Consider the following 21,262-nt stretch of genomic DNA (forward strand, 5'->3'; position numbering starts at 1 on the left):
TTCAGTCATCCACTGTCTTTGTCTATATGAGTGGAGGCGGGGTGGCAAGCATACACACACAGAAGTTGAACAGAAGTTAATTTAGTAGAAATTAAGATCAGCCTCAAAATTTAACAACTTGTTCCGTATCCAATGGACATTTCCTGAACGTTTAATCAAAATGTGCCCATACCTTTTTGAGAGTGAAATCTCTTGTCAACTGTCATTGTCTCTTCGGGGCCGTTAGCCTTCACACACACACAGAAAATTAAATGTAAGGTAACATATGAGAAATAATCCGCATCAGGCACAAAATATAATTAGTATTGTCCCTCATCCCTTTTTGTGTATTTCCTGAAAGTTTAAAGTTTTAAAAACAAAACAAAAAACTGAAGGTCACTGCTTGTTACTGATATTAAACGTGCCTGTATATAGAGTTTATACAAGGTCTAGTGGTTTTAAGTTCAGGTGGAAGGCACGGAATGTGCCATAGCGCAGCTGTGTTGTGTGTGGATTGGTGTTATATCGTATACTGTATTTTATTTGATATATTTAGTAACTGTGTAATTATATGGGCCCTCTGTATGAATACACTATACGACCCAGGCAGAAGCTGTTAAAGGTTAATTGGGCATTAGAGTAAGTTGTGGAGCGAGGAGGTGGTCTCCCAGGGGTGCAGAGGTGCCCTATAAAACACAGCAGGGGTCTCTGTGTAAATAAAGAGGTTATAACTTCCTCTGAAATAAGTGATGTCCCCTCTCGATCCCTGCCCTCTGTTGCCTGTGTGGCATTTAATGACCCCAAACAGACTTCAACACCCACCCACAAAGAACAGGAAGCAAATGGTAAAATTACCGTATTTTCCAGACTATAGAGTGAAACAGTATATAGCCGCACCCACTGAATTTTAGAATATTTTTTTCCCCATATATTAGCCGCAGTAGTTTATAAGCCACACGTACATATGTTGTGAAATGAGGTATTTACACAGAAAGATTTTGTAAATGTTTATTTTCATGACTTAATTGTTTCCAAATGGTGCCTGTAGCACGGCAGCAAAACGGCTGACTTAACAAAACAAAATTTATCGCCATGGACCCACTAGCTGCATAAGCTATCTCTCCAATCAGCTAAACAGACTCAATAACTCCATGGTGACATTTTGGTGATTTTACAAAACTGAATCAATACAGAAATAATGCCATTGTAAGTTAATATTACTAACAAAGAGACTTGTAAATGTGTTAGCATATTAGCCAATGCTAACAAAGCTCCCTTAATTACATTACAATAGCACGCACAAATATGCATGAAAAGACTCCTACATACATCACACATTGGACGGTTTAGTAAGTAAGAATTGTTTAAGGTATACTGTAAAACCTACAAACGTAGCTTGGAGTGATGAATGAAGAATCCATTTGAGTGCAAACGTTGTGAATGGCTAGACGACGTAACACGACTTCTACTTCCGGTTGAAATCTCAGTCTAAACAGAAGGGCAATGCAGCACTACAGCACCTGCAGTGAGCGCACTCGTACACAAAAAGGCGCTATGTCACAAATAATAACATTTATTCAGTGTGTTTGCTTTGGATTATCTATTTTTAAACTGTTTGTATTACTACCATCAGCGAAGAAGAATCCAAAAATGGGCCACATGGTGCAAAGCGTAGGAAAAAAGTATCAGCTTATAGTCCGGAATTTACGATAAGAGAACACACATCCTTATGCCTGTATATATTGTATTTTGTGGTGTATCGCAGGGGTGAACGCTCAGAACAAAACTGTTTGTTTTATATACAAGTCTGACGTATATAAAGTCATGAAAAACTTAGAGTTAGTACTATTTGCAAATAACACGTTATTTGGTTCAGAAGAGAATACACAAGAGCTAACAAAAATGAGTATATGAAAACATTGATGAGCAAACTATAGTTTAAAACACCATTCTATCATTGAGCAAAACTAAAATAATGCTATTTTGCAATTGTAGAAAATTGTAGAATACAAATTAACTGCTTCTTTCAACTTCTACGTTGAATTGTGCAGATGTAAAAATGTGTTGTTTCTTCATGAAACTTGTTAAAACTTGTTTGAAACAAACGAGAATTGCACTTTTTTTGGAATTGTTCACAATCATTATGAGAGACAAGAAAACATGTCTTTTTTTTATTAGGATTTTAAAGATGATAACAAATGCTTGCAAGATGCAGCTAATGGGAGTCACCGTTGTAGCCTTCAAAGCCCTCTAAAAGAACTTCAAAACCCTCAATCAACGTTTTATATACACACTGCAAGTCTATATATAATGTAGTAACAGACACTTTTATAACAATATGTAATATGTTCAATGTTTACCGTATTATAGTCATTTTAATCAATGACTGACTTCTTCCAAGCAATAATATCCCTTTCCATAGCAGCACACGTCTGACTTCCAGTGTGTTCCTAATTCTGGATACAAAATGCTTGTGCGTGTTCTAATCATGGCAGACTTGGTAACAAAAAACAAAGAAGACTATTTTTGGACAAATGAAGATTCACAACCTTATCTTTTTAAAACTGAATAAACGGAGGATTAACGAAATAAACTGAGACGTTGGAGCAGACAGAAGCCGATAGAGTGATGTGAAATCGACTCAAAGCTGCAAATGTGGAATTTGGAGACAAGATATTTCGACAATAAAGCAAAACATGTTCTACACCAAAAATCACTCCTTATTCTCTACTGCTCGCTAGTGTTACCATGTCTGAGTAATTTTGCAGATATGGGAAAATAATTACAAAAGTAGACTTCATTCATTAACCCTGTTACAAAAAAGATCAGTTAGAAAAGTACATAATGTTGGATATAGAGAACATTCAAATCCTTTATTCATTGAATCGAAAATACTGAAATTCCACAACGTAGTGAATTTGCAAACAGCTAAAATTATACACAAGGCAAACTACAATCTGCTACCTGAGAATATACAACAATTCTTCTCAACAAAAGAGGAGAAATATAATCTTAGAGAAAAATGTAATTAAAACATTTGCACGTACAACACTGAAGACCTTCAATATATCAGTATGTGGAATCAAATTATGGAATGGATTAAGCAAAGAAATCAAACAATGTACTAATATAATCCACTTCAAGAAACTCTTCAAACTTAAAGTGTTTACGAAGTACAAAGAAGAATAATCATTATAAACATTCTGATTTTATTTAATCCATTCATTCATTTTCTAGATAATCTTATTTATCTCACCATATGAAATATAACTTACTCCACTAATTATTCTTTTTTTATTTATTTATTTTTAATGTTATTCGTTATGCAGTATAGTGTGAATAAATTGAGAACAGGAAGTGAACACAAGTGTTAGCAATTACTATGCAAAGTAAAAGTGGTAGGATTAAATAAACTGTGCTTCTCCTTTTCGAACATGTTGAACATGCATGCATGTTCAAAACAAACACAAACTCAACTCAACATAAATGGCATGCTTACCCCAAATAAACCAGAAAAAACATCCCCTGCCAGCTGGACCAAACGCAAAACTGTCCATCGAGTGAGTCACACTTTATATTGATCATGATACACTCAGCACGTCATGCATGTATCATAACAGACAGCATACACTGTCTGGCTAGCGGTGTACAAACACAACATGAAATGTGGGCTAATACTTTACAGATACTGTAATATGATTGTTCATGTTTTTCAGTTAGTAGGGTTGGAATAGTATTGCAGTGTTGTGCATTACAAACTCAATTGCGTTTCGTGCTGACATAGAAGCAAGATAACCTTAGACTTAGACTTAGACAAACTTTAATGATCCACAAGGGAAATTGTTCAACACAGTAGCTCAGTTACAATGATGGAAAGTGTAAGGATGGAAAGGACAATGCAGGTATAAATAGACTAATATGGCGATAAAAAATCTAACATATATACGAATATATTCATAATATGTGTACAGAATAATATATATACAGATATATTATATTATGTCAATAACATATATACAATATATACCAATGACCATGTACAGTACAGTATATACAGTATATCCTGCTGTAGTTAGCTTTTACGGCTAATACCGAAGCATGACGATATTAGAAAAAGACACTAGAAAAATAGTTCCTCGGTGTTCGCTTTTACAATAACAATGTAGCTACTGTTTGGTTATTATACAGGTTAGGTTACAGAACGTAAATTAAGTATTGTTGACGGTTTTTTAATGTATTTTTAAAGTGACTCAGCTGTAGAATTGATTGCTCCCCTTAGCTGCATTGCTAGCTACCGAGACCGAGCCGATTTTTACGTGTTACAAATATTTACATGTTAAATGCTTTTGTCTTCTTGTAGCTCATAAAGACTTACCTGGAAAAAGCGACAACTCTTAAAGCAGCTTTAATTTCTGCCACAGAAAAGACTCACATTCACTAACTGTGTCTTTCTTTCATTTGCATGTCCTTCTTTTATTGTACATGAATGGATGACTGGACTGAAGGAGGACAAAGTGGTGAGTACAGAGATTTTGTTGAAGAATATTGCATGTGTATATCACAATTTAAATCATATGTAGAGTTAGAGTAGCATTTATTTTTACACATTTCTCACCATATCAACCAGTTCTTAACTGGGCTCACCTGGTTACCCTCATTTTCCCATTGTCATTAGGTGCCAGCCATATTTTATATGTATCAAAACAAGCAAATGTATTCTTCAAAAATAGTCTTCATTTAATTCAATTACACATATTTACATAATTTAAAGTGTATTTTAGAGCATATTGTTAAAGAGGTAAGAGTAAACATAAGTCATTGTGTACAAACTAAGTAAATTTAAATTTCACAAAATATTAAGAGGAACATGACGACTGCATGTATAAAATTAACTCAGTAAAATTAAATAGCAAATGTGTACAAACGTGGAAAGGAATATGACAAGTGCATTCATAATAGTGAAAAAAATTATCAAAATTGCATGAATTCAAAATCCATCCATCCATTTTCTACCGCTTGTCCCTTTTGGGGTTGCGGGGTGTGCTGGAGCCTATCTCAGCTGCATTCGGGCGGAAGGCGGGGTACACCCTGGACAAGTCTCCACCTCATCACAGGGCCAACACAGATAGACAGACAACATTTACACTCACATTCACACACTAGGGACCATTTAAGGTTGCCAATCAACCTATCCCCAGGTGCATGTTTTTGGAGGTGGGAGGAAGCTGGAGTAACCGGAGGGAACCAACGCAGTCACGGGGAGAACATGCAAACTCCACACAGAAAGATCCCGAGCCCGGGATTGAACTCAGGACTTGAATTCAAAATGTTTCTGAGAAAGTTGGGCATGTCAGGTCATGTTCAGTGATGTTTCATGGACAGGTAGGAGAGGTTTAGTGTATTAAAGTCTGCATTTTAAGTACAACAAAATCTGAAGAGCAGGGCAAAATTAAAAGTATTTACATTTTTTTATACAGTATTGTTCAGCATTGAAATGTAAATATAAGGAACAAAAGACGAAATTTAGAATTGGTCATTTATTGAAAACTTTTAATTGGGTTTGTGACGCAGCTCGTACCTTTGAAAAGAAACATTGTTACCCATCAAAATAGGTTTAAATCAATTTGATGTGTGCTTTGCCCCCCGAAAAAAAACATGTAACATATTTTTTTCAAATGAAAAACAATTTTTTTAAATAAATATGGTTCTAAAAACAATTCAGTAGAATGTACTACAAACAACTGCAGTAGTTTTATTAAGTAATGTATTAACAATGTACAGCGTATACCCTGCAGAGTGTACTTCCAGTTGCTTCTCCATCAAACACACCATCAAAAGCTCCTGCATGTTTTCATGGATAAACGTTTGCAGTTTAGATATTATTTTAACATCTTTGGCTAGCGTTATGGACTCATTCTCTTCAGTATGGTGTAGACTAGCAGTGTACGCTCAAATTGCTACACAAACTTGGCGACACGTTTGGTCATGTTTTTGATCATTTTCTTTAATTCAATAAATATCATCCGTTTTCTTTTTCCTGTTTGTTCCCTGTTTGTTCTAATTGTCTCACTAGCTACAGCTCCCCCTGTGATCTAGTGTGCCCCCCTGTGTGCCACTCCAAATTGTTTTGGCTCTTGACACTGTCAATCAAGCAGTTGATACCCTCTATTCTATCACCAAGCAGATTCAAAAATAAAATGCAGTATTTGTTTTTACTATGAGAGAATGCAATGTTTAAAACAAAAGGGGGCTTTTTATTTGAAGTTGTACAAACAAGATGTGACAGGGGACGACTTCAGGTAAGACACTCCCACTGAGTTATGTACATTGTGATTGAAGTGTTGCAGCCTCAGGTTAAGAATAGGGTGAATAATCACGCATTGTCATTACATTTAACACGTGCCTCTAATTGAGACGTCACACATTGCTAACAGTCGGCCTCTCGTTTTGAAATGCGTGTTTTTCCGGGAATCTGGCACGTATGAAGTGGAAGGCACTGTGTGGAGAAAGCAGCGAGGGCCGGGCTGTTTACTCATGTCAATCAAACTGCGAAGCAGACGGACTCCCACCAACAATAACATTTGTACGGCATCAGTACATGCAACACGAGAGTAGGCAATGGAAGCAATGGAAACAATGGAGAAAATCACAGCTGTACTGCTAAAAAAAAGTAAATGCAGATACAACAAAGACTGACAAACCATCTATCCATCCTTCAATTTTCTACCGCTTATTCCCATCTATTCTTGGGTAAAACCAGTGCAAGGAGTGTCTGGTAAAGTTTTGTGTGTGAATATGATGTGAAACGACACAGAAGCTGCAAGAGTCACCAAAAATGTGTAGCTCAAAAGGAAACTTCCCAGTCAATAAGATAAGATAATCTTTTATTTATCCCACAATGGGGACATTTACAGTGTTACAGCAGTAAAGGGCACTGATTACAAACAACATGAACTAAGTATACACATTATTTAAATATAAAGCTAAAATTAAAAATATAAAAGAAAAATAAATATCACAGTATGGATTTTTTTGTAAAAAAAGATCAGCTGAGAGCTGCAGCTTTAGCAAACATTTGTAGTCAGCATTTCCAGCGTAACACAGACATGCACACAGTGCAAATTAAGTGTAACATATTATTGCACATAGTGATATGATAAATATGATATAACATTAATAAAACTATTTATACTTTTATATTTATACTATACTATTTATAAATTATATCTGCAATGTTTCTTTGATAAAGTTTTGTTTCTGCAGATTTTTTTTTATTGTAGGTCCAAACTCTGCTTTGGCATTCTACACTGGTAAGCTCAAATACTGAATCAGCAAAATACATATTCACTGACTGATTTTGAAACTCTGTCACTTAAGCAGTTTCATTTATTTGCTTCATTAGTTCCATTAGTTACTGCATAACAGAACTGTGCATGAGAGTTTCATGCATTTTTAACTTTTTCACATGAACAGCTGTTAAGTACCATAAATAATTTGGCATTTTGTATCCGTGATAATGACATCATTGTTTTCTGTGTGATTCACGAGCAGTAATTATTAGCACCTATTGGTCTACATATACAAGAAGGTGCTTGCCTTCGTTTTTGTAGTTTTTAGGCGCCCCCCCCTAATTTATTGGTTGCACCTCCGTGCCACTCACCTTGAAATAGTCTGGATCAGCCCCTGGAAACACTGGATGTTTTGGTCGGATTTTACAGGGTTTATTCTGACATTTACTACGCCAACTAGAGGCGGGGAGGCTTGGAACCCAAATATTTGATCGCATCATAAAGCATAACACTTGGCCGAAAATCTCGTAAGGTAATGCACTAATAAGCCGAGGTACCATTGTACTAGTTACCATTATGTAATAAATACATTTCACTCAAAAGGATAATGTAAGTCCTATTCTGTTTATACTACAGGCAAAATTGGTTTACAGATCAAATCATACGGTGAAGATCTTCTGTCATTTGCAAGTGATACGCTTGTCCACACATCAGAGGTCTGTTATACTGTAGCTGCATGGGTTGTTATAGAGACAACATCACTACATACGCTGGTGACGTATAATGCAAACACACACTGGTGTTGATAAGTGTAGCCATAGATGTCCGATTCATGCCCAGAGCCTCTCTGGTCCCCACCAAGTATTCATGCCCATTTATACACCATTGTTGGCAACACCGGACTGGCATGGTGGGTGGTGCTATATGCCCAAAGGGGATTAACTAGTCAATCCTAAAGTACTTAGATCTGCTCTACCCCCTGAGACACTGCTGCCCCTTCGAGTCATAGTAAATAATTTACTGCCCCACCATTTGAGAATCACTGCTCCACTGTGCAGTACTTTACTAACCATTGTTATTATTGTTTGATATGTATCACATCCTAATTAAATGTTGATGAGCTCCACTAGTCTATGTCTAGCTTTCACATATTTGCATTTAACATCCTCTCCTAAGGCTACAATGCTGAGCTGGTCAATTTTTTTTTGTAGCATTACTCATTTCTGCAGCAGTCTAACGTTATAACAGTCACCAATGTGATTAGCTAGCACTTTATATTCACGTGTGGAAATAAATAAACCGCCATTATTTCTTTGGTCCAGGAACTTACTGCACCGTTTATTCTGCGCATACTCACAATACCATTTCGGTGCACGCAGGCACATGACGTCACTGCGTAAGATATTCAACATGGCTTTGCTATTTATATTTTTAAATGTGCTTAACACTCCCACTCAAAGACATGTTTATAGCACTCTATAATGGTTTAACAAAAAACAAAAATACATAACTCCAAAATAAAAATTTTGGCATACTGGCAGTGTTAAAACTTCGACCGTATAAAGTGGTACTTTATATCTATAGGATAATACACATTACCGTATTTTTCGGATTATAAGTCGCAGTTTTTTTCATAGTTTGGCCGGGGGTGTGACATATACTCCGGAGCGACTTATGTTGGAAATTATTAACACATTACCGTAAAATATCAAATAATAATATTTATCTCATTCGCGTAAGAGACAAAGCAAATGTCCGCAATCGTCACACACGTCAGCAATCGTCACACACGTCAACCAATAAGAATTCGGCAGGGGCGAGTCATGGCAGAAGTGCATTGTGCGTCATGGCAGAAGTGCATTGTGGGTCATGGGATGCAAACTGCTGCTACATCCGTAGCTATTAAAATGGATTATTTCAACATTGGCGGTAATTTATAAAAACTGAGAAGGGCTGAACTAAAATGGCACCAAAAAGGAAATCATATACTACAGATTACAAGCCGGACGTAGTGAAATATGCAGCAGAAAACGGCGATCGAGCAGCAGAAAGAAAGGAAACGGCGCATACCAGAGGCGACACCGGGAAGGAAGATTTAATTGGATTTAGCGATCGGGAGTGACAGATTGTTTGGTAAACGTATAGCATGTTCTATATGTTATAGTTATTTGAATGACTCTTGCCATGATGTGTTGCGTCAACATACCAGGCACGTTCTCAGTTGGTTATTTATGCGTCATATGGCGTACACTTATTCAGCCTGTTGTTCACTATTCTTTATTTATTTTAAATTGCCTTTCAAATGTCTATTCTTGGTGTTGGATTTTATCAAATACATTTCCCCCAAAAATGCGACTTATACTCCAGTGCGACGTATATATGTTTTTTTCCTTCTTTATTGTGCATTTTTGGCCGGTGCGACGTATACTCCGAGCGACTTATAGTCTGAAAAATACGGTATATGCTGAGCTATACTTATCATAGCCTACAAAGACCCCCTTTTCGCACCTAGAATCCAGCTTCTTTTTATCCAGCTTATATATGTAACATTCAGAACCAAATATCTCCATGTTAGATAGGTTAGGTGTTTTTCCTGTGAAAACACGATAAGGTGTCTGCTCTAGACGCTTACTGTAACACCTGTTGCGGATTTGAGCTGCTGTTTGTACAGCATATGTCCATAATTGCTTTTGGAGGTTACTCTCCAATAGCATGCATCGTGCCATTTCAAATAAGGTTCTCCAGCCTCTTTCGGCGGTTCCATTCTGGTGAGTAGGGTGCACTCGTCTCGTGCCTTACCCCGTTACTCCTAAGTAAAGACTGGAACTCCTGCCCGGTAAACTCTGTACCGTTATCAGACCATATGCGCTTTATCTTTCCATAGGGAGCTACATCTGCTATTAATTTCACTGTAGCTTTTGTTCTGTCACTCTTCGCTTTGATAAAGTATGGAAAAATCATTCCGCTGTAATAATCAGTAAATGCTATTGCATATCCGTATCCATCTTTATCTGCTGGCTCTATAGGACCGCATACAACTGTGTGTACTAGTTCTAGTACAGCTGTAGCTTTAGCGTCTGCCTGTCTGTTTCTACTTTGAGTAAACTTTCCCTGTGTACATATTTCACAGTTTTGATCGGACTTGTATGTTTCCCTTTAATCGACATCCCTTCAACTACCTTTTCTAATCTTGCAATATCATCAAAATTACAATGACCAAGTATCCTATGCCATGTTTGAATGTCATGACACCCATACACTTCATCAATATTATCTTCTACTGTGATAAGGTAATACTGCCTACCATACACATCCATTTTGAACTTGGTACCATCCTTGTGGAACAGCCAGTTATCACCGTACTTGAAGCGTAGCTCGGCTCCGTTGGCTGTCGCTGATTTCACTGAAAAGATCCATCCATCCATCCATCTTCTTCCGCTTATCCGAGGTCGGGTCGCGGGGGCAGCAGCTTAAGCAGGGAAGCCCAGACTTCCCTCTCCCCAGCCACTTCGTCCAGCTCCTCCCGGGGGATCCCGAGGCGTTCCCAGGCCAGCCGGGAGAGATAGTCTTCCCAGCGTGTCCTGGGTCTTCCCCGTGGCCTCCTACCGGTCGGACGTGCCCGAAACACCTTCCTAGGGAGGCGTTCGGGTGGCATCCTGACCAGATGCCCGAACCACCTCATCTGGCTCCTCTCGATGTGGAGGAGCAGCGGCTTTACTTTGAGCTCCCCCCGAATGACAGAGCTTCTCACCCTATCTCTAAGGGAGAGCCCCGCCACTCGGCGGAGGAAACTCATTTCGGCCGCTTGTACCCGTGATCTTGTCCTTTCGGTCATGACCCAAAGCTCATGACCATAGGTGAGGATGGGAACGTAGATCGACCGGTAAATCGAGAGCTTTGCCTTCCGGCTCAGCTCCTTCTTCACCACAACGGATCGATACAGCGTCCGCATTACTGAAGACGCCGCACCGATCCGCCTGTCGATCTCACGATCCACTCTTCCCCCACTCGTGAACAAAGTGAAAAGATGTTTTGTGGAAATGATGGGATGTAAAGTGCTTGTTTGAGCCTTGTTTTGACTCGTCGTTCCTCACTGTCCAGCAAGAAGATTTCGGCGTCTCCCCTCATCTTCGCCATCCCGCTCACCTTGGTTCCATCGGCAAGCTCAATCATGTGGTCCTCAGGCCTGAAGCTCTTGTCGACTGTCTTAAACTTTGTGGCGTCGTTGATCAGGTGGGTTGTGGCGCCACAGTCGACCATGAGACCCTTCTAGTTTCCTATTTGTGGAGGACAGTCACTCAATTTGAAGAAACAGAAAGATGTAGGTTCTGCCTCCCCATCAGCTTTCTTTATATGGTCACGGCCTCGTCCTCGACCGCGTCTCCTTCCTCGATGTGGTGTATCCCATTTTCGATACTTTCTTCTAGCCTGGGATTCGTCAGGGCATGTCCTGGCCATGTGTACCTTTTTCCCACATGCGTAACACTCGACATCAGTTAGGTCCATTTTCTTTCCTCTTCCTCTTCCATGTGATGTCGTTGCCCCGCTAGCCTTCATAACATTATCTTCTTCTGCATACACGTCGTTCTTCCCATATTTTTCTGTACTCTCATAACTTCGCAGTTTCGTTTTAAACTCACCAAACGTTACAGTGTCATTTGTCTGGGTAATGTGCACGACAAATGGCTTATATGAGTCAGGTAGCCTCTTTACTACCATGGCTATCTGAAGCCCATCACTTATCTGTTCGTCTGCTCTTCTTAATGACGTGGAAATAGTCTCTGCTCTAATAATATAGTCAGTGACCGTTTCATTGCTAGCCTTGTGGAGCAAGGAAAGTTCACAATACAAACTCACAACGCAGGGTTTGTCCTTTCCCGCGTAATGCTCGCAAAGAATCTCCAGTGCTGCTCTTCCATCACGTTTCGCTACCCTCATTATCAACGACAAACTAGACACTGCACTAGCTCTGCATATGCCTCACCGTTCTTTGCCTCATCTTCCGCGAGAGCTTCTACGTCTTCCTCATCTATGTGCGGGTATTCCAGGATAACTTCTCCGAGGCCACGTGACTCCATGTGTGCGAGGAACCTCGTTTCCCAGAGTTCATAATTTTTCTCGTCACTGTCGAATAAAAGTCTAAACCACCTTTGGCCTGAATTACTGGGCCCATAACCTGTAGCATTACTAATTTCTGCAGCAGTCTAAAATTATAACAGTCACCAATGTGGTTAGCTAGCACTTTATATTCACGGGAGGAAATAAACAAACCGCCATTATTTCTTTGGTCCAGGAACTTACTGCACCGTTTATTTTGTGCATGCTCACAATACCATTTCAGGCACATAACGTCACTGCGTAAGATATTCAACATGGCTTTGCTATTTATATTATTAAATGTGCTTAACAGTTTTAGTGAGAGGCCCTTAACCTGATACGGATAAACTTCCGTTCTGAACATTTTGGAGGGCATTTCTCTTGCTTGGCACCGAGGTTGACAAAATTAATCTTGCAATGACAAGAATGTGCTATTAAGGAAGAAATACCTAAAAGACTGTGTTGCAAATGTATATCTATTGATCCGGCCATACAAGTAATGATGTGCTGCTTTGTGTCACAGCACAGTGTGGTAGAAAAATTTTGAACGATGTGCCATCTGTTGTTAATGCCACAGCTGCTCATGATTACTATTGATTGCCAGTCTCACTATTTGCGTCTACCTCCATGTCCATCTCTCATTGACTGGTCTTAAGGGGGCTATCACTCTTTTATTTGCTGCACTTTGCCATTAAAAGCATGCTTAAACACATAAACAGTTACATATATCGTAACTAGGTGATGCAAGTTACACATTTCTCCCAAGCTTTTATATAATAATACATATAACTAACACTCATAGAATAAACAATGAAACATGTTCACACGCTTTAACGCAATTTAATGTTTAGTGAGTAGATGAGTGATGCGCATGTTGAATTTGTTTTTATATGGTATATAGATACCTACGCTCTCACATACATACACAAATACAGTACATACCTACACACTCAAAGTTCGTACATCCACACACACATTCACTGTACAAACATACATATACACATACTGTACATATACAATCACTGTACAAACATACATATACACATACTGTACATATACAAGTACATATACATATACAGTATACATTCATGCATATGATCACCTTTCATCAAACATATATTAACGTTGTTGCCCTACGGGAAACTGGGTAACACATGGCACACTGACAAAGCATAACCTATTGTTACTATAACAATCTACAAGGTTAATATAGTTGGCTTCTCTTTCTTTCCCTCCATTTATCTGCTTTCTTTTGTATTTCAAGTTATCATTACATATATGCAACGTTCCCTCTAAGATGCGCACCTGCGCAATTGCACACTGCTCACACGTCCTCTGCGCACAGCAAATTTATGCCGCGCAAAAAAACAAATCCCACTCTAAACAAAATAAACAAATCGTTTGTTTTGTATGATTTTGTAATGCAACTGTGAGTAACAGGTGACGAAAGGCGGCCACAACAGATAAAACAATGTTGGTCAACACTTAAATTATTGTAACGTCTATGGAGACACTTAAAGGAGGACAGGAATTCCATCGGTCCCTTTATTTAGCAAAATTGTTTGTCGGCCATAACCACACCAAAACAATGTGTAAAATACTTTTATCTAGCAAAACTAGTCCTTGTCTACCGTACAAACCAAGCCAAAAGCAACTCTTTGTCATCTGTTATATCAACAGCAGCCGCTTGCTCTCTCTCTCACCTGCACCAACACATACACTATGGCAATTAGCCACTGGTGCGTTTATGGCCACACAAAAAGTTGGACAACTCCAACACTACACGTAAAGTGTAAATTTCAGGTCGTTTTACTATGACTCCTCAATCAGTGTGCTTATTCTACTGTCATTTGTTAAGAATGTTATTTTTTGGATATTAATCATGAAATGATGTTACAGGACTACATAATTGCTAATAAAAATATGTATTTTACGGACAGAAAGTTAATAAACACTTCATCTCATGCAACATGTGAATGTTTTAAGGGGAACTAAATGTGATCTCTGAAAGGGGTACACAAGCTTTCCAAAGCAGGACCCCCACCCAGGCATAAAATACTATAGTGCATAGCTGATTAAAAAAAAAAACAATATCTAAGTGGGCCAAATCACATATATTAGAAAATAATCTCTTGAAATTGACTACTGTCACTTGATTATAATAATAAGACATTTAAATTGTTATGTCAGGTTTGAGACAAATGTGCTGCTGGTATGACCACAGTGTGCACGTCTGTATTACACTGAATGCTCAGGGTGTTTGTGCGTTTGCTCACACACATGAAAAATTAGAGGGAACATTGCATATATGTATTGTTGCGTTTGAAACAATTGTATTGTTGATAGAGGTAATTATTGTTATTATTCATTATCAATAGTGCTATTTATATTGAAGTGAAGTGAAGTGAATTATATTTATATAGCGCTTTTCTTTAGTGACTCAAAGCGCTTTTACATAGTGCAACCCAATATCTAAGTTACATTTAAACCAATGTGGGTGGTACTGGGAGCAGGTGGGTAAAGTGTCTTGCCCAAGGACACAACGTTAGTGACGAGGATGGCGGAAGCGGGGATCGAACCTGGACCACTCCACCAACCGAGCTATACCTGGTATTTTTATTGCTCCATTTGTAGTTTAATAATGTTCATTGACATTTCTGTATTATTTATTTCACTAACTGCTTCTTTGCTATGACTTTTACAAATATCCTATTTGCTGATGTTATGTTGTTGCTGTTGTTGTTGTTATTGGTGTGTTTGTTGTTGTTGTTGTCTCTCTGTCTTATCCTCCTTGCGTCCTCGCAATTTCCCCCTGTCTTCCTTTTTTTCTCTTTCTATCCCCTCCTGCTCCGGCCCGGTTGCACCAAATATTAATATAAATCCATTTAATAAAGTCAAATACAAATAAGGCAACAAGAGAAGTATCCCACACCTCTCTTTAGTAAAGTACATTTGTACAGCCGATATGGGCATCTACATCAACAATATGATTTGCCTGAGTAAAACAGATGTGTTAACCACATTTTCACCGTGTTGCACCTGTAATGTTCACATCAGGGATGGGCAACTTTTGTGATTACCGGTATATATACTCATACACTTTTGTGTGTGTGTGTGTGTGCGTGTATATATATATATATATATATATATATATATATATATATATATATGTGTGTGTGTGTGTGTGTGTGTTAAGGGTGGCAACGTAACTGTAACAAGAAGCCATGCTTGCGTTTATGCCTACGTCGGAGTGGTGATATTTTGGAGCTGGCTAAGCGAGGCTAAGTGTGACACAAGTAAAAATCAAATATTGAATGCTTTGAATGATTCCAAAAATGTTGAGTTTTGAGTAAAAAGGATGAAAGTATAATCAGTAGATGGGGAAAAGCAGGAGATGTACCTTGTCACGAGTGCTGTAACACACGTCCTGTTTCATAAATACATTGTTGTTGACCAGCAGATATTATGTCTCATGATTTTAATCATCATTTTATTTACTAAACCCACTAACTTTTACAATATCAAGTGCTGCATGGCCAAAATTGCCTAAAAAGCACTATAGGATTACATATAATACAAAGCTATATGTTATGATTGAACTAACAAACAAACTTGTAGCAGATACCATTAACGCAATGTTATATCCATGACTTTACTAAGTGACTCACCAGTTCAACAATATATTTGAGTTTCATACAATTATAATGTTTGTTATCAAATATAGCCATCATATCTCATGTATTTATGAAATGCCTTATAGTGATGGAGTGAAGATTTTTTCTCAAACCCCCCAAAAAATTAACTAATGAAATGGATGTTGTACATTTTGGGATTTTGTTGATATGATGAATATATTTTCCAAACAAAAATAATGAACTATTGATGCTGTGGTACAGTTATTGAAAAGAGGGGTGGCTTTCATTTTATAGCATCTAATAGATAGAAACCATTGGTCATTTTATTTTTATTTTTACATGATTTTAATGTTGGAAATACCTCTCAAAGCATCTCAGAAATTGTAAAATCTCTTCAACTTCAACAACCCCCAAAAACGCTCCTTGACCCCGGCTGATTATTTTCAATTCCTCTATTATTTATTTTACCTTTTTTTTTACCACTTAAATACTGTGTTGATATTGTTAAACTGTCACCCTTGTAGTGATCCAATGTGGCGAAGTGATAACAGATGTTTCAACTTTTATTCATACAAAACCAGAGGGGTCCGTGTAGACCAGTGGTTCTTAACCTGGGTTTGATCAAACCCTAGGGGCTCGGGTTCAGGGGTTCGGCGGAGGTCAAGACACACCCAACTCATCGTGTAAATAAAAACTTCTCCCTATCGGCGTATTACGGATACGGCAACAGCAGAAGTCACACTGATTTGCAGGAGTGTAATTTGTTGTGAGTTTATGCACTGTGTTGGTTTTGTTCTTTGAACAAGGTGATGTTCATGCATGGTTCATTTTGTGCACCAGTAATAAAACATGGTAACACTTTAGTATGGGGAACATATTCACCATTAATTAGTTGCTTATTAACATGCAAATTAGTAACATATTGGCTCTTAACTAGTCATTAAGTACTTATTAATGCCTTATTCGGCATTGGCCTTATTATAACCCTAACCCTGGCCCTAACCCTGGCCCTAACCCTCTAACCCTGACCCTAACCCTAACCAAATAACTCTAAATTAAGTATTAGTATTAGAATATGTTCCCCTAGTGTCCAAAACACTCTAAATTAAGTCTTTGTTACTTAGAATATGTTCCCCATACTAAAGTGTTACCAAAAACATATAACTTTGTCTTGAATTTGAAAAAAAACATTTTATTTTTTACTAAAGAAGGGTTCGGTGAATGCGCATATGAAACTGGTGGGGTTCGGTACCTCCAACAAGGTTAAGAACTACTAGTGTAGACAAAGAATGGGGGCTTTCAAAAGGTAATTTTCAGCAGAAGTACATCATCAGGATCCAAAATTGTTTAAAAAAATACTTTTGGTAGCATGTCCTATTAATTTCCCATATGACTATTGTTTACAGAAAACTTACTTTGTCATAATCATATTCGCATTACATATTGATAGTTGTTGTAAGTGCATGTACTCTACTTCTCATAACACAAATGCTCTTCTTTATGCATTAGCTTTCTGTGTCGGTGCAATGCGTACTGTACTTGTTCACTGTATACTGTATGTGTGTATATGTGTGTGTTGTGGTGCCGGTGCTGTGGTGTGCTGATGTAGTACCTCATTAGCTGCTGTGGACACTAATCTCCTTTGTGGCAGTCTTTCAACCTTACCTCAAGATTTATAGACGCCTTCAGTTACGGCTGCCGCCTAGCATGCTGCCGGTGCCATAAGCTGTCCTTGGCTTCCGACTACTCCCTGTTCCTAACTATTACGCCTTTCTTTCCTGTGGCCAAATGAGGAATTCATCTCGCTGATATGTGGCAAACGTGTGTGTGCTTTAGCTTTATCTGAGGCATTAGCCAAAAGTGTAGTGTTGCTTACTACTGTTATATGACTGGTTATAGGATTGGCTGTTAGTGACAGATTGTGCCTTCAAGTGATTGGAAATTACAACTCCATACTCTTTTAACATTGCAGTATGTATGCCTGGATGGGAAAACAAAGCACATTGTTTATTCTGTCTTGTATAATTGTCATTTTTGTGTGGTACGAAGGAACTAGGGGGCAGGGTTATCTTAAAAAACCTCAACAAAGATAGGAACTAAAAATAGGCATTAGACAAAATTCAATCAAAATTGTCTATATCAGTGGTGTCAAAACTGTTTGCCTGCGTTACTAATGAATCAAACACGGTACTATACTGTGTTTGAAAAATACCGGTTCCCTTTTTTTTCTTTTTTCTTTTTTTTTTTTAACAGGCAGGACGGTGCGCCGTCGTCACGTCGGGACATTGCTGGTTTAACGAGCAGAGGAGCATGTTTGGCAACGTACAATCACGCAGTACTTACAAGCAGACACGGTGTGGAGACAGGAAATGGAGAAGGGGTGCAATTTGGCTTAAAAACTAACGATAAAGGTCAATCTATAACACTAAAATGCTGCTCTACAAGGGGTGCTTTGAACATGGCTACTTAGCTAGCGGCTAACCTCCATCCGCAGTCGGCAGTGTTTTAGCTAGTATAATCCCTGCAGCTATACAATGGCTAAACATGCTTCACTTTACACTATAGGAGGAAAGCGCTCTTCAATGTAAACAAATGTCATGGGTGGATCTGCACCTGACATCCACTGTAATGATAACAAGTACAAGAGCGTATCTAGTCGATACTGCAATGATTACATTGTATTTTTTTATCGTCACAAAATATTTTTTTCCTTTTTTTTACATTTATATTATGTTTATAAACTCAGGAAATATGTCCCTGGACACATGAGGACTTTGACTGTGACCTATGTATGATCCTTAAACTACTTGGTATCGGATCAATACCTAAATTTGTGTTGTGCTCATATGTTCACTATTTTTTAATGACAAAATTGTTCTTTGATTGCAATAAGAAACATGTTTAATGTACTGTAATATTTTTTGTTAAAATAAAGCCAATAATGCAATTTTTTGTGGTACCCTTTATTTAGAAAAGAATCGAAAAGTATCAAAATACACTTCGGTATAAAAAATATTGGTATCAGGACAACCCTAATATATATATATATATATATATATATATATATATATATATATAGACATTTACAGTATACACACATATTGTATTAATATAATATATACATATATGATACATTTATACTTACACACTATCAATCAACGTTTATTTCTATAGCCCTTAATCACAAGGGCCTAAATGTATATACAGTTTTGAAGTATGTGTATTTATATAAATATCAAATGTATGTGTAATGTAATCTAAGTGAATTTGAAATCAAAATCATTCCATTAACTTCAGTTTTTTTTATTTTAAATGTATTATTACAACTGTGTGCTGTCTCAAACTGATCCGTGATCACGTTTACACAGCTGTTTTTACACATAATCTGTGATCACAAATCTTGAAGTCTGCATATTCATTTCATACCAAATTGAAGAGGGAAGTTTGCCAAACAGGTAAGAATACAGTACAAACTGCGATAAAGCCATATTTTTGAGGGTAATCGTAAATACGCTGTTCTATGGTTGCGCGCGCACACACACACACACACACACACACACACACACACACACACACAGACACGCGAACACAAATACACACAATATGACACTTTTTTCGCCACACAACAGAGCGTTGATTGTGGCGTAACAACAATAATTTTTACAAAAATAACACTTCAGTTTGCATTGATTAAAGCAAGCTATAACAGACTTAACAACACATAACTTCAACTACTTTCACTTTAACCCCACCCATGTCAGACCGTGACGACATTGCTATATGAAATATAAATAATAAAACATTGAATATTAAGAGTATGTGAAAGTTCAACTCCTACCATTGTTTCTTACCCTGACTATCTTTTTAAAGTTTTGTAATCAATCAGAAATATAATGCATCTCAAATGTGGCAAACATGGGGAAGTGTGTGGAAAGTGTTTGGCATATCACCCATCATGCGTTGTAATGAATGTATATATGTGTCATTTTAAATTATATATACTTGTTTTAAAATGTCCACAAAGTTCCCTGTCAGGATGTGTTTACTGTGCGACTGTGTGTTTATAGCGGGCATTTGGGACACGCTAATATATATTAATGTGTTAATGGCACTAATAGGACAGAAAAAATAAGGGACTGGGTATAAGACTAATAAGGACAGAAAACATGGGCTAGTACGGAACAGAAGATCTAAATTTGGCTGCAGGAGCTGGTAATAATTATACAGAAACAGAAAATTAAGTTGGGTGCAGGTACCATGTATTGTGAAGAATGAAGAACAAAATATTTACAACAGAAATAAAGGGAAAAAATCGAAAAACCCAAAATATTTACAACTGCAGTTAGAGATTGGTTGATAAGTGCACTTCAAAAGTTATTTGTTGGATTGTAATTGAACAACAAAACTTGCGTGTCACACAACAGAAAATATAAACAGTCCCAGAACTGATGCAACGACCCACGGGTGTTTGGTGAGAGGTTGTATTGAATGTCGAAGGGTTATTGTTAGGAGAAAGAGTGAGTGGGATTATGCACTAGAGTTCATGGAGTGTGTGGGGGGGACAAGCTGTGGCAGCCTTCTTACCAGACCAGTAGTTTCTGCTAGTTGTTAGGTGGACACAGTAGCCCCAAGCTCTAGGTTCAAGCTTGCCATCGTTTGGTTCCAAATAGAAACACCTGGCCTGCAGTACAACAACAGGGCCAATAAATGATCTAAATTAGGCTTCTTTAACTTTAGCTTTTATACTCAAATTCTATGTGTACAGATTCTTAAATATTGATAATAAATGCAGAAATTACAAATAAACATCAACTGCTTGACAAACCAGTCAAAAGTGCTATAGTGTGCTACATAGCCTGCACATTAACATTCATTAAATAATCCAGGGTTATGACCGAAAGGACAAGATCACGGGTACAAGCGGCCGAAATGAGTTTCCTCCGCCGGGTGGCGGGGCTCTCCCTTAGAGATAGGGTGAGAAGCTCTGCCATCCGGGAGGAGCTCAAAGTAAAGCCGCTGCTCCTCCACATCGAGAGGAGCCAGATGAGGTGGTTCGGGCATCTGGTCAGGATGCCACCCGAACGCCTCCCTAGGGAGGTGTTTAGGGCACGTCCGACCGGTAGGAGGCCGCGGGGAAGACCCAGGACACGTTGGGAAGACTATGTCTCCCGGCTGGCCTGGGAACGCCTCGGGATCCCCCGGGAGGAGCTGGACGAAGTGGCTGGGGAGAGGGAAGTCTGGGCTTCCGTGCTTAAGCTGCTG

General features: G+C 38.2%; 1 protein-coding gene across 12 annotated transcripts in view; it reads left to right on the forward strand.

Annotated features, from left to right (window-relative positions):
• rims1a (regulating synaptic membrane exocytosis 1a) overlaps nucleotides 1-21,262 on the forward strand; it is a 255,428-nt gene that overhangs the window by 82,942 nt on the left and 151,224 nt on the right. For all 12 annotated transcript variants that reach the window (XM_072916356.1, XM_072916363.1, XM_072916368.1 and 9 more), the window contains exon 4: nucleotides 4,485-4,496. In XM_072916356.1, the coding sequence (XP_072772457.1) occupies nucleotides 4,485-4,496 (12 nt within the window). The remainder of the gene's footprint in view (nucleotides 1-4,484; nucleotides 4,497-21,262) is intronic.

Source organism: Nerophis lumbriciformis, linkage group LG02, assembly GCF_033978685.3.
Source record: "Nerophis lumbriciformis linkage group LG02, RoL_Nlum_v2.1, whole genome shotgun sequence".
NCBI lineage: Eukaryota > Metazoa > Chordata > Actinopteri > Syngnathiformes > Syngnathidae > Nerophis > Nerophis lumbriciformis.